General features: G+C 46.3%; 1 protein-coding gene across 3 annotated transcripts in view; it reads left to right on the top strand.

Moving 5' to 3' along the window:
- The first annotated feature begins 336 nt into the window (after positions 1-336).
- Positions 337-13,875, top strand: part of UNC45B (unc-45 homolog B (C. elegans)) — a 41,686-nt gene continuing 28,147 nt past the window's right edge. For all 3 annotated transcript variants that reach the window (XM_011968572.1, XM_011968571.1, XM_011968570.1), the window contains exons 1-7: positions 337-504; positions 1,035-1,071; positions 2,060-2,235; positions 4,623-4,712; positions 6,265-6,432; positions 6,986-7,154; positions 10,766-10,936. In XM_011968572.1, coding sequence (XP_011823962.1) covers positions 337-504; positions 1,035-1,071; positions 2,060-2,235; positions 4,623-4,712; positions 6,265-6,432; positions 6,986-7,154; positions 10,766-10,936 — 979 coding nt within the window. The remainder of the gene's footprint in view (positions 505-1,034; positions 1,072-2,059; positions 2,236-4,622; positions 4,713-6,264; positions 6,433-6,985; positions 7,155-10,765; positions 10,937-13,875) is intronic.

Below are 13,875 nucleotides of genomic sequence, written 5' to 3'. Positions count from 1 at the left end.
GGGTGTGCCTTGGACTGGGGAGGGAGACGGCGGACTTCTAAGACCTGCGCTGAGAGTTCAGGCCTTTGGCACCAACTGAGTGGCTTCACCTGCTCAGGCTGGGAGGGACAGAGTGAGGCACAGGGACTCTCAACTTGGGCCAAGCTCTGAGCAGATGCTTTAATGTCCTCATGGGGCAATCGATTTGGGGGTTCTGGGGGTGGATCCCTTCCAGGCAGAATCCCCACCATCCTTTCTGGTGTGAGGGGACCCTGGAGCTCCGGACCTCAGACCAGGAGCCCAGCCCTGGGTCTGGAGTAAGGGGCTGACCAGACAGAGCTGCTCCTGTCCCGGCAGATGGCAGAGGTGGAAGCGGTACAGCTGAAGGAGGAAGGGAACCGGCATTTCCAGCTCCAGGACTACAAGGCCGCCACAAAGAGCTACAGCCAGGCCCTGAAGCTGACCAAGGACAAGGCCCTGCTGGCCACACTTTATCGGAACCGGGCAGCCTGTGGTCTGAAAACGGTCTGGGGCAGGGCAGGGCACGGGGCGGGAGTGAGGCAGAGGGGCCTTGGGGCTGAGTGGCAGCCCCTTCACCCTGATAGGAATTGCCCTTCATCGCAGCCAGCTCCACTGGGTGCCTGGGGTTAGAGAAGGGTGTCTCCCCTGACCCATGCCCTGGAAAGGCAGAAATTCATCCAGAGCAGAATCAGCCCAACGCCAGGTGCTTTCATATGTTATTCATGGCATCTTACTAATGGCTATGAGATAGCTGTTGCTGTCCTCCCCCTACTGCAGATAAGAAACTCAGATCCAGAGGGCTTCATTAACTTGCTCAAGCTCTCCCAAGTAGCAGCAGAGCCGAGATTCAAACCTGGGTTTGCCTGATGTCAAAGCCTGTCCTCTTTGCCATGCCTACGAGGAGCATGCCCTGGGCCTCTGACAGCCTGCAGCTCCCCCAGCAAACCCTCTCCCCTCACAGTGGGGACACTCTCTGGCCATCTCTGCATTGGGCCCACATTAACCGAGTCTCCTCCTCCTTCCCCTTTCCTCAGGAGAGCTATGTCCAGGCAGCTTCAGATGCCTCCAGAGGTGAGTCCTTCCCACCCCCAAGCTTGCCCTGTCACATTCTCCTCTGCATGGCCTGGGTTTTAATCTAGTTACCATTTTGGGGGAAGAAGCAGTGAGTATGGAGTGACTTCAGAAGGGAGAGAACAAGCTGGAAAAGGGACTGGAAACATATCCTCTGAAGAGCAGTTCAGGGAAGCTGCAATATTTAGCCCAGAAAAGGCAACTCCCAGGTGGGACAGAGCTGCCTTCAAATTCCTAAAAGGCTGTCACAAGGAAGAAGGATTGGATTTCATCTCAGGGGCTCCAGGGCTGGGCAATGTTACAGGGAATGCATTTCAGGTGTGGAGAGGGCAAGGTTTTCTGATTAAGCTGCCTGGCTGTCTTTTCCTTTTTTTTTTTTTTTGAGATGGAGCCTTGTTCTGTTGCCCAGACTACAGTGCAATGGCACGATCTCAGCTCACTGAAACCTCTGCCTCCCAGGTTCAAGCAATTCTCCTGTCTCAGCCTCCCAAGTAGCTGGGATTACAGGTGCCTGCCACCACGCCTGGCTAGTTTTTGTATTTTTAGTAGAGACAAAGTTTCACCATGTTGGCCAGGCTGGTCTCGAACTCCTGACCTCATGATCTGCCCACCTTGGCCTCCCAAACTGTTGGAATTACAGGCGTGAGTCACTGCACCAGGCCTGCCTGGCTGTCTTGAGAAGGAGGGAGCTCTCCATTGCTGGAGGTATGCAAGCACCGATTGGTTAAGCCCCTGGCAGGGATCCTGTAGCAGAGACTGGAGCATTAGGAATTGGATGACATGACCCTCAAGCTCTCTTCCCACCTTGAAACTCTGTGGCTCTTACTGTCTAACAAAGGGGAGGTATGGGCCAGAGAGTCCACATGGGTTAATCTCCAAGGAAGACACAGAAGCCCAGCAAGAGCATGCTTCCTGGGGTTGGGGCAGTGGGGTTGGTGGTCTAGAGTCTGGCTCCCTAAGGCCCTCATCCTCCGTCTCCCCTCGATAGCCATTGACATCAACTCCTCGGACATCAAGGCTCTGTATCGGCGATGCCAGGCACTGGAGCACCTGGGGAAGCTGGACCAGGCCTTCAAGGACGTGCAGCGTTGTGCCACCCTCGAGCCGCGGAACCAGAACTTCCAGGAGACGCTGAGGAGACTCAACACCAGCATTCAGGAGAAGGTGAGCTGGGCCTCTTCCCACAACCCTTGGCTGCCCAGTCCCTCTCTTCATTCCTAGTAGGAATGGGTTAGGGAGGTGGGTCATCAGGGCAGGGCTAGCCCTACCTCCACGCTCTGAGATAGAGACAGCAAGTGGCATGGGCAGGCTGCACAGAACAGCTAAGCAGGTGCTTCTATCTGTGATGCCTGTTTGAGGGCACAAGCCAACCAAGGCTAGAACACAGGTCTTTTAAATTCCAGATGGGGCCTGGTGCAGTGGCTCATGCCTATAATCCCAACACTTTGGGAGGCCAAGGCGGGCAGATCACCTGAGGTCAGGTAGTTTGAGACCAGCCTGGACAACATGGCGAAACCCATCTCTACTAAAAATACAAAAAATAGCCGTCTGGGTGGGGGTGCCTGTAACCCCAGCTACTCAAGAGGCTGAGGCAGGATAATTGCTTGAACATGGGGGGCGGAGGTTGCAGTGAGCTGAGGTCATGTGCCATTGCACTTCAGCCTGGGCGGCAGAGAGAGACTCCGTCCCTCACACCCACCCCCTCCACACACAAAAATTCCAGATGGAGACTTAGAAATATTATTATAACTTAGTATGTCTGCAACATGATCTATCTCTCTTTCTAAGTATTATAAAATACCTGGGAACTGAGGACATCGATGAGGGATAGAGGAGAGCCAGGCCCCATTAGGAGCGTGATTGTTTCTTTGGAGACAGACTCTCACTTTGTTGCCCAGGCTGGAGTACGGTGGCCCATGATCTCAGCTGCTCACTCCAACCTCTGCCCCCTGGGTTTAAGCAATTCTTGTGCTTCAGCCTCCCGAGTACCTGGAATTACAGATGTGCACCACCACACCTGGCTAATTTTTGTGTTTTTGATAGAGATGGGGTTTCACTATGTTGGCCAGACTGGTCTCGAACTCCTGGCCTTATGTGATCCACCCACCTCAGCCTCCCAAAGTGCTGGGATTACAATGTGAGCCAGGAGCATAAAATATTTTTTAGGAAATGGAGTAGGGTAGGGAGAACCTGGACAAGAGGTGAGAAATCCTGAACTCTAGTCCTGGCTCAGCTGCTAGTTTTGTGGGGCATCTGTTGGGGTGTTGGTTTCCTCTCTGTAAGAATGGTAATCGATCACTCAGCCCCTTGCTCCAAGACTCAGTAACTTCTACACATCTGGAGAAGACCTGTGGTAGGACCACAGCATGCTATCCAGGGTGCAGACTCAAGGACTGAGGAAATACAAACTAAGGAGAGATTCAGAGAGGGATAGGCGAAGGAAAGACCTCTCTGCATCCCCAAAGGAAATAAGCACAGGGCTGGATGCGGTGGCTCACGCCTATAATCCCAGCACTTTGGGAGGCCAAGGTGGGAGGATCACTTGAGCCCAGGAGTTGGAGACCAGCCTGGGCAACACAGGGAGAGATGCTGTTCCTATCAAAAATTAAAAATAAATTAAAAATAGGCTGGGTGGGGTAGCTCACGCCTGTAACCCCAACACTTTGGGAGGCCAAGGTGGGTGAATCACTTGGCATCAGGAGTTCGAAACCAGCCTGGCCAGCATGGTGAAACCCCGTCTCTATTAAAAATATAAAAATTAGCTGGACGTGGTGGCACATGCCTGTAATTTCAACTACTCAGGAGGCTGAGACAGGAGAATCACTTGAACCTGGGAGGCAGAGGTTACAGTGAGCCGAGATCGTGCCATTGCACTCCAGCCTGGGTGACAGAGTGAGATTCCATATCAAAAAAAAAAAAAATTTAAAAATGAGCTCAGAAGTAGGTGGGAGTACTGTGGACCCCCAGAACAAAGTAGCAGGAGGTTCAAAACAGGCTGGCGAGGTGGAGGATGTTGATCAGTTCGGTCACTTTATGAAACACCCAGAGCAGTGGGGTTGGACTGGGGACTGCGAGGGACTAGATATCCCAACAAAATGAGTTCGATTTGCCTGAAACAGAGCTTGAAAGCTGCTTCATCTACACTTCAGGCGTGTTACAAAGAAAAGAAAGAAAGCTGCTTCAGGATTCTGAGCATGGAGACATATTTCTGTTTTATCCCTATTTAAATGTCTAATAGCAAATGGTTTACTAGACTCTAAAACTGGGCTGAAGACCCTTTAGGCCTTCCCAGACTGTTGCGATGTCTCAGTGGGATAACGAATGTAACCAGATGGTAAGCCTTCAGGGGCAAGGACTTGATTTTGTCCACAATTCGACTGTATTTATTCATTCATCGTAGTTATCCGGTGTTTGTCGAATGAATATATGAATGAATGTATGTGTGAGAGCCCAGAGTAGACACCTTGATATTTACTGAGATGAACTGAATGTGGAGCTGAAATGATGTGGACCCCACCTGCCTCCTTCCCTACTCCTTCCTCTCTCCTCAGCTCCGAGTGCAGTTCTCCACAGACTTGAGGGTACAGAAGATGTTTGAAATCCTCTTGGACGAAAACAGTGAGGTTGACAAGCGGGAAAAGGTAAGTGCTGGCCAATATCATCCAGCCAGCAGAAGGACCCGCTAGTCTGGACAGTGACATCATTCTGAGGGGGAAGGGGGACCGGAGGCCTGTCTTTTCAGCCCAGGAAGGAAAATTGGCCAAAGGTTAATCACATTGGAACACAGTGTAAACCATAAGAAAGACTGAGATTTGGGTGAATCCAGTGAGGACGGTCATGCAGCAGGGTTGGATCCCGTCTTTATTTGAAATTTTGATGTTTTGTTCATCGTGGATTTTTTTTGGCATTGATTTTGATTTTTAAAAATATAGCATTGATTATTATTTGATTATTGAGTTCTTTGGTGTCCCTTTAAATTTTGCACCCAAGGCAAGTACCTCATTTGCCTCACTGTAACTTCAGCCCTAAGAAATAACAGCCCGTTAAAATCATGTTTTATTTTATTAAAAAATATTGTAAAGAAGTCTTTCTGAAAAATTTAAATATTTACAGACATAATCATCCTCTTAACCAAACTTGTTACCTTGTTTTTTTTTTATGTTCCCTTCTAGTGCTTCTGCAAAGGAAAAAAATTGAACATTTGAGTGTTTTACATCTGTAAGAACTTGAGAAACAATGTCCACGGAACTTTTGTTAGTTTTATGGTCAATAAATCCATAAACTAGGCAAATATCTTTCCTAACAAACTCTTGTGAGAACATAATGAGGTTTTACAGATAAAACAAGTTTTTTTCTTTTTTTTAAGTGCAAAGCCCTTAGCTGATAGTGATGGTTCTGGGCATGCTTGCCTGAAATTCTCTATTAAGCCCTCTCCCCAGCACCCAACTCAACATCTCTTTGCCCACCTCCTCACCTTGTTCTAGCTCCTGTGTTTCTCAGCCCTGGGTTCTCAGGTCCTGCTTGAGACCTGGAGCCTTTTAAGGTTCGTGCATCCTTAAGTTGGAAGGCTTTCGGTGGGAAGAGACTTGGGAACCTGCTTGCTCAACTGCTGAAATTTACAGATGAGGAGTCTGGGGTCCAGAGAAGTGCAGTGACTCACCTGAGCTCATACAGCTACCAGGGAGCAGAATCAGAACTCAAACCCAGGGTTTTCAGGTCTCATCTAGTGTTTTTGCTGCTCACTTCCTGGGAACTTCAGATTTCTCTGAACAGGAAAATCAACAAAATGTTTAAGGACATGATTCTCCGTGTAAAAACACTACATTTCTCCACCTTTTTTCTAGTCCTTCTCTATAAGCACTATACACATCTTTATTTTAGCATAAGTGCAATTGGAGTAAACATATGATTCTGATTCTGCATACCAGTGCTTTTTCCATTGCTCTTAGTCTTTTTATTCATGACTTTAATGACTGCAATGTATTTCATCCAGTTGGTCTTGATGCAAGTTACTTGGCTTTTTTTCTTGAATTATGTTCTTGGGCTGTGTTTCCAGAAGGGGGATTACAAGGTGAGATAACAGAACAATGTTCTGAAGATCCAGTCTTTGCACTGGCTCTTGTACTTGGCCCACGGTACAGGCCTGGGTGGCCATACCTCCCTCGTAACCCTCATTACCTCTTCCTCCTTCAGGCTGCCAACAATCTCATTGTCCTAGGCCGTGAGGAAGCAGGAGCTGAGAAGATCTTCCAGAACAATGGGGTAGCCTTACTACTGCAGCTTCTGGACACTAAGAAGCCTGAGCTGGTGCTGGCTGCAGTGCGGACCCTGTCGGGCATGTGCAGCGGCCACCGAGCCAGGGTGAGCCCCTGGCTGTAGGGCATGTGGAGCAGATGGTGCTGGTCCAAGGATCTGGAGGGTGATACGTGGTCAGGGCTGTGGCTGGCATCAATGGAACCTCATAAAAAGTCAAAGAGTGTTCCAGTCTCTTTTTCCCTTTGAGTTAGAAATGGGTTTGACTAAGCAAAGACAAGTTATTGAAAGTGCTTAATGCAGAAGTGGTGAATGCAAAGGCTATGATACTTTATATTTTCTCATGCTAAGTCTTTGAAACCCAGTGTGTATTTTACACTACAGCACATCTCCATATGGTCTTGCCACAGTGCAAGAGCTCAACCGCCCCATGTGGCCAGTGGCCACTGTATTGGATGGCACAGCTCTGACCTCTGGAGACGGGCATGGCTTGTGTCAAGAGGTTTCCAGGACCAGGGAGCCCCATGAGGCAATGGCTGCCTGGGCTGATTTCTCTACTGCAGGGAAAGGGGTGGGGAGGATTATCACACCCTCTCTAACCTGCATGGCAGCTGGAATGGAAGGGCAAGGCAGCTGACCATGTTTCTTGCTGGGGTTCTAGGCCACAGTGATTCTGCATGCAGTGCGGATAGACCGAATCTGTAGCCTCATGGCGGTGGAGAATGAGGAGATGTCTCTGGCTGTCTGCAATCTGCTCCAAGCCATCATTGACTCCCTGTCTGGGGAGGACAAGCGGGAGCATCGAGGGAAGGAGGAGGCCCTGGTTCTAGGTAGGAAATACTCTTCAATTTTAGTTCAAGGGGATGGGGAAAGAAAGAGTCAGTTGCCACCTCAGACTGGGCATTCCCTGTATGTAGGGATGGCTTGGTTTTATGTCTTTTCTTTTCCTTTTTTGAGATAGAATCTTACTCTGTCACCCAGGCTGGAGTGCAGTGGGGTGATCTAGACTCATTGCAACCTCCGCCTCCTGGGTTCAAGCACCTCTCCTGCCTCAGCCTCCTGAGTATCTGGTACTACAGGCACACACCACCATGCCCGCCTAATTTTTGTATTTTTAGTAGAGACAGGGTTTCATCATGTTCGCCAGGCTGGTCTCAAACTCCTGACCTCAGGTGATCTGTCCACCTTGGCCTCCCAAAGTGCTGAGATTACAGGCATGAGCCACTGCACCCAGCCTGTCATATGTATTTTCTGATTGTAAAAGCAACAGGCATAGCTGCAGTATTCACAATAGCTAAAAGATGGATACAACTCGAGTGTCCATTAGCAGGCTACTGGATGAGAAAAATATGGTATATACATACAATGGAGTATTAGTCTTAAAAAGACAGGAAAATTTGACACATGCTACAATGTCTATGAACATTGAGGACATTATGCTAGTGAAATAAGCCAGCCACAAAAGGACAAATACTGCATGGATCCACTCATATGAGATACTTGAGTAGTCAAATTCATGGAGACAGAAAGTAGAACAGTGTTTGGCAGGGGTTGGAGGAGGAGAAATGGGGAGTTATTGTCTAATGGGGATGGAGTTTCAGTTTTGCAAGATGAAAATAATTCTGTGAATAGATTGTGGTGTTTGCACAATGGTATGAATATACTTAATGCCATTGAACTGTACACTTAAAAATTGTTACAATGGTAAATTTTATGTTATGTAAATTTTACCACAACTTAGAAAAAGTAACAGAGACTTATTGAAGACATTTGGGAAAATATAGAACTATGTAAAAATGAGAATAAATGCCTATAATTACCCATTCAGATAATCACTATTACCATTACCACATGTATCTTTCCTGTCATTTTTTTTAAACCATCCATATCAATATCTAACAAAATTGGAATTCTGCTATGAATAGTTGCATGTTCTTTTCTTCATTGAGCATTATATTAATATTGCATACCATTTAATATTCTTAAAAAGGATGCCTTTGATTTTAATAATTAATTTTACATTTGTTTCCTGCATATGCATATACAGACTCATGCTTCTCCCTGCACATCCAGGTCCTAGGCATCAACTTAGAAAATGTTGCTCTGGCCAGGAAGGTCAAAGAGGAAGGTTCACTCAGAAAACTTTATTTTCAAGAACATCATAATCTTCCCTTGTATGGATAATTCATCAATCAGCTCTATATTATTGGAGATTTCAATTATTTCCAATTTGCATGTTTATACAAAACTCTCCAGGAGCCATTTTTGCATCTGTGCTTGCATTTATAATTTTTATTTATTTATTTATTTATTTATTTAATTATTATTATTTTTGAGACAGAATCTTGCTCTGTTGCCCAGGCTGGAGTGCAGTGGCATGATCTCGGCTCATTGCAACCTCCACCTCCCAGGTTTAAGCAATTCTCCTGCCTCAGCCTCCCGAGTAACTGGGCTTACAGGAGCACACTACCATGCCTGGCTAATTTTTGTATTTTTAGTAGAGATGGAGTTTCGCCATGTTGTCCTGGCTGGTCTCAAACTCCTAAGTTCAGGTGATCTGCCCGCCTCTGCCTCCCAAAGTACTGGGATTACAGGCATGAACTACCATGCCTGGCCACATTTATAATTATTTCCTGGGGTCAAATTCCTAGAAATGGAGCATAACTAATGTTCTTTCTATATCTTGCTCTCTAATTTCTTTCTGAGAGGCTGCATCAATTTATACTCTCACCAAGCAATGATGAGAGTCCGCATTTCAACACATTCTCATCAGATTTGAATGCTATCCTTCTTAAGGATATTTGCCTTGGATGTAGATTAAAATTATCTTGTTTGATTCAAAATAAAGTACTCATGAGATTGATCATTTTTCTGTATCTTTGTTAGCCATTTGGATTCCTTTATCTTTGGATGGTTTGTTCATGTTGTTACCTATTTTTTAATGTTTTCCTTATTTGTTCATAAGAGGCTTTTTTCTTTTTCTTTTTCTTTTCTTTTCTTTTTTTTTGTTAGACAGAGTCTTGTCTATCACTCAGGCTAGACAGTAGTAATGCAGTCACAGCTCACTGCAGCCTCAAACCTCTGGGCTCAATCCTCCCACCTCAGCTTCTGGAGTCACTAGGACTACAGGCTCATGCCACCACGCCTGGCTAATTTTTAAATTTTTCATAGAGACAGAGTCTCACTTTCCTGCCCAGGCTGGTCTCAAACTCCTGACCTCAAGTGATCTTCCTGCTGTGGCCTCCCAAAATGTTGAGATTACAGGTCACTGCACCCAGCCCTGAAGTCCCGGATTCTAGATGTGACTCTGACTTACTATTATTATAACGGTCAACTAGTCACTTTCCTTTTCTGAGCTAGAATTTTTGGAAGATCCAAGATGGCCCTGCTTGTGTGGCTGGCAGTTAACTGGAAATGTTGACCTTGTGGCTTTGCTAGTGGCCAGCTTGGGTTTCTATAGTACATGGTGGCTGGATTCTAAATGGACAAGCCCCAACGTGCAAGTGCCATGTAAGTCTCTGGTTATGCCACAGGTCATGTAAGCAGCCCAAGGCAGTGTGGGAGGAGATTACTGAGAGTCGTGTTTCCCAGGGAGACACCAATTCACAATCTTCCATGACTTCCTTGGGTTGAGCATCTCTGCTACAAAATTCTTCCACATATTGATTTCCACTCTATCCCCTTGTAGTTTCCATCTGCCTCTGGCCCAAAGTCTGCCCTCTGGAGTCTCACAGAAGGAGTCTATTATCTCACTCTCATGATTTGCCTTTGTCTGAAGATGAGCTGTCACATCGACTTACATCTTTCCTTCTTTAGGCGATGGAGCTGTATTCCTTCATCAGTTATTTATCTGACGTGGTTTGGAGAGCTTTGCTTTTCAGTTTGCCTGCCTTTGGGCTCCATCCTAGGATGAGAACAAAAATCTCTAAGTCTCAGGGAGGGCAAAATCAGAAAAAGGCATTTGTCTTTTAAGATCTACCAGTGGGCAGGAAGTCCTGGCGTCACAGGCAAAAGCTTGAAGTCAGGCACCCAGCCTGCCTGAATCTGTGGGGAGTGAAATGTCTCTAAAGAGTATAAATTCCCTTTCTGAAAAGCATTTTATTAAATAAGTTTATTAAAAACCACATAAAGCATCCCTGGAGCTCTGCCGCTCACTGCTAGGAGTGAAGAACTTTCTAAGAATCCAAACTGCTCAAGGATGGAATGAGCTGTTGTAGAAGTCAGTGTTCAGGGTGGCTGGAGGACCGCTTGCGGGTGTTGTCTAGGGATTTCTCTCCCTTTTTTCGGGTGAGATGGGCAATACTATACTCTCCTGGGAATTCACATATTCAGGAAGTAGTGGATTCAGTATTTCCAGAGTCTAGAAGCTGCTGCCCTTCCTGGTCATATATATGTGAGATTTCCTACCCCTTTCTACTTACCCCTGTCCTCTTGTTTTCAGACACCAAGAAGGACCTGAAGCAGATCACCAGCCACCTGCTGGACATGCTAGTCAGCAAGAAGGTATCTGGCCAGGGCAGGGATCAGGCGCTGAACCTGCTCAATAAGAATGTCCCCAGGAAGGACCTTGCCATTCACGACAACTCACGCACCATCTATGTGGTGGATAACGGTGAGAAGAGGGGAGGGTTTGGGGCTTGCTCAAGCCTTTTAAGTGAGCACCAGGGCACTAAACAGAAAATGGAAGATGTGAGGCTCTTGAAGGGGTCTTCAGTCCTAACTGAAAAGGTGTGAAAATGCGTTGGCACATCAGGATCACCAGTGGGCCTGTGAAGGTGCAGGTCAAGGGTCTGAATTCAGAGCCTGAACACACCCAGGAAGTGCCCAAACACATCCCCAAAACGTGTGGGTGGAGCTACCTAGCAAATGGGGACAAGGACTCCACCAACCGCAGGGTAAAATTCCGGAAGTCTCATGGTTGGTAAAATACTTCACAGGCCTTTCAAAAGGGAGGAAATTGTAACAAGTATACTTTACATAAAGCACAGTGAGAATGTTTGTAAACCCAAAAGTATCTGAGACAGTTCTCAATCAATTTAGAAGTTTATTTTGCCAAGGTTACAGACATGCCCCGCAGAGAGGAAACACAGAATCACAGAAACAGTCTGTGGTCTCAGCCTTTCTCCAAAGATGATTTTAAGGGCTTCAATATTTCAAGGGGAAAAGCAGCCTGGAGGGGAAAGAGGAAGGGTACGTTCACATTATATGAATGCACACGTTGGAAGAGAAAGGAGGAGGCAGGGAAATAGTCAATTACATATTTGTCTCCTGCTCAGTAAATGACCACTTTACACAAGATAAGGTGAACATAGAGTGGACATATTTAAGCACTAATTTACTAAACCTGTGGAGATATTTAATTTTTTATCTGTAGCTACCTGCTTAGGAATAAAAGGAAAGGCAGTCTCTTGCATGACTCAGCTTTGAGCTTAATTTTTTTTCCTTTGGTTTAGGGAATTGAGGGGGATCCCAAGATTTTATTTTAGTTTTTAAATTTATTTTTATTTATTTTTTTAGAGATAAGGTCTCACTCTGTTGCTCAGGCTAGAGTGCAGTGGCGTGATCATAGTCACTGCAACCTCAAATTCCTGGGCTGCAGCGATCCTCCTCCCCCTCAGCCTCCCAAGTAGCTGGGACCACAGGCACACACCATCATGCCCGACTAATTTTTTTTTATGTTTTGTGGAGATGTGGTTTTGCTATGCTGCCCAGGCTGGTCTCAGACTCCTGGATTCAAATGATCCTCCTGCCTTGGCCTCCCAAAGTGCTGGAATTACAGGCACGAACCACGGCACCAGGCCAAGATTTTATTTTCCTTTCACATGTTCTGGCAGTCACTCAATTTGTCAGCTCCGAGATGTTACCCCTCTCCTCAGTCAACTTCTTTGATTGTTAAGGAATCATACCTGTGGTTTTATGATCTGCTATGGTAAATTCTTCCAAAGATTTTATGACACACAGACTATCCCTTGTTCTAAAAGACTCAGATCAGCTTTTCCCAGCTTAAAAAATATCTTTTGATATTGCACTTCCCTTGTTTGGTTTTTACAGACCTCAACAAAGTACATGTGCAAGTGCTTAGACTTCAGCACATTACTCTACTGCTAAACGCCCAAACCCCACTTCCTCCCTGCCTCATTCTGGTCTTCTCCGCATGTATCATGAAACGTGAGCGTTAACAACAGACCTTCTCTCTCTGCACCAGGATCTAGGCTCATCCACGTGTTACGGGTTGGGACAGGTGGAGAGCACTATTTTTTATTCTGTTCTTTTTGCAAAGGGCACCAACATGGATAGCACTTGGGTAAAAATAATGTGGATTTAAAAATTCCAATATTCAGATACAAAGCTGCAATGTTGAGGTGTTACGTGTTGTGCAAACTGGGCTGGGAGACACGGTAAAGGAGCCGTCAGGATGTCAAACCTGAAGTGAGCTTTTGGGTGGGGGAAGGGGCAAAGATTAACAGGAAGAAGGTCTGGAGTGTTTGAACAGAAGAGAAACGAGATGCTCAAGGCGTGGGCAAGAATGGAAGGGGAGAGTGGGAGATGGGATTGGAGAGGTGCATTTGAGGGAGGCTTTTGGGACCCAGGCTGGGGACTCTGGGTTGGCTCATCAGGCACTTCCTGTTACTCCCCAGCCCTGTTGAGCACTTTTTAAATGTGTGGTTGTGACATAATAAGAAATATACATATTTGGTCTCTGCTGCTGTTTCCTGGCACACAGCTAACCTCTGAAGTGATAAGTATCTTTTTGTATGCTCATGTAATAACTGGTGGCTGGAATCCCCTAGGTAACCTCAGAATGTCAGAATGGGGGCCAGTTGCCAGGGGAAACAACCATGCAATCACAAGATTGGAACTTTCAGCCCCTTACCCTTTACCTCCAGGGAGGGGAGAGGAGCTGGAGGTGGGATTCATCACTAATAACCGATGATTTAATCAACCGTACCTACATAATGAAGCCTGTGTTTTAAAAAAATCCCTCACCAAAGGGGCTTAAAGTGCTCCCAAGTTGGTGAACCCATGGAGGTGCTGGTGAGGTGGCTACCTGGAGAGGGCATGGAAGCGCCATGCCCCTTGCCAATACCTTGCTCTCTGCATCTCTTCCATCTGACTGTTCCTGAGTTTTTGTTTTTGTTGTTGTTTTTTAAATAATAAATTGGTAATCAAGTAACTAAACTGGTTTTCTGAGTTCTGTGAGCCATTCTAGCAAATTATCAAACCTGAGGGAGAGGGTCATGGGAATCTCTGATTTATACTTGGCCAGTCAGAAGCACAGGTGGCAACTGGGACTGCTGGCATCTGAAGGAGGGTAGTCTTGTGGGACTGAGCCCTTAACCTGTGGGGTCTGTGCTAACCCCAAATAGATAGTGTCAGAGTTGAATTGCAGGATACCTATCTGGTGTCAGAAGTAAGCTCTGAGAGTAGAAGCAGTTTAGGGAGGAAACAGAAGTTTTCCTTTAAGTGGTGAAATGTAGGTTGCACAAAATTTACTGCCAGGCACTTTCTTTTTCTTTTTCTTTCATGTGTGGAGATGGGCTATGTTGCCCG

The sequence above is a fragment of the Mandrillus leucophaeus genome, unplaced genomic scaffold (assembly GCF_000951045.1).
Source record: "Mandrillus leucophaeus isolate KB7577 unplaced genomic scaffold, Mleu.le_1.0 Scaffold849, whole genome shotgun sequence".
Lineage (NCBI taxonomy): Eukaryota > Metazoa > Chordata > Mammalia > Primates > Cercopithecidae > Mandrillus > Mandrillus leucophaeus.
This window is presented reverse-complemented; position numbering and strand designations above follow the sequence as displayed.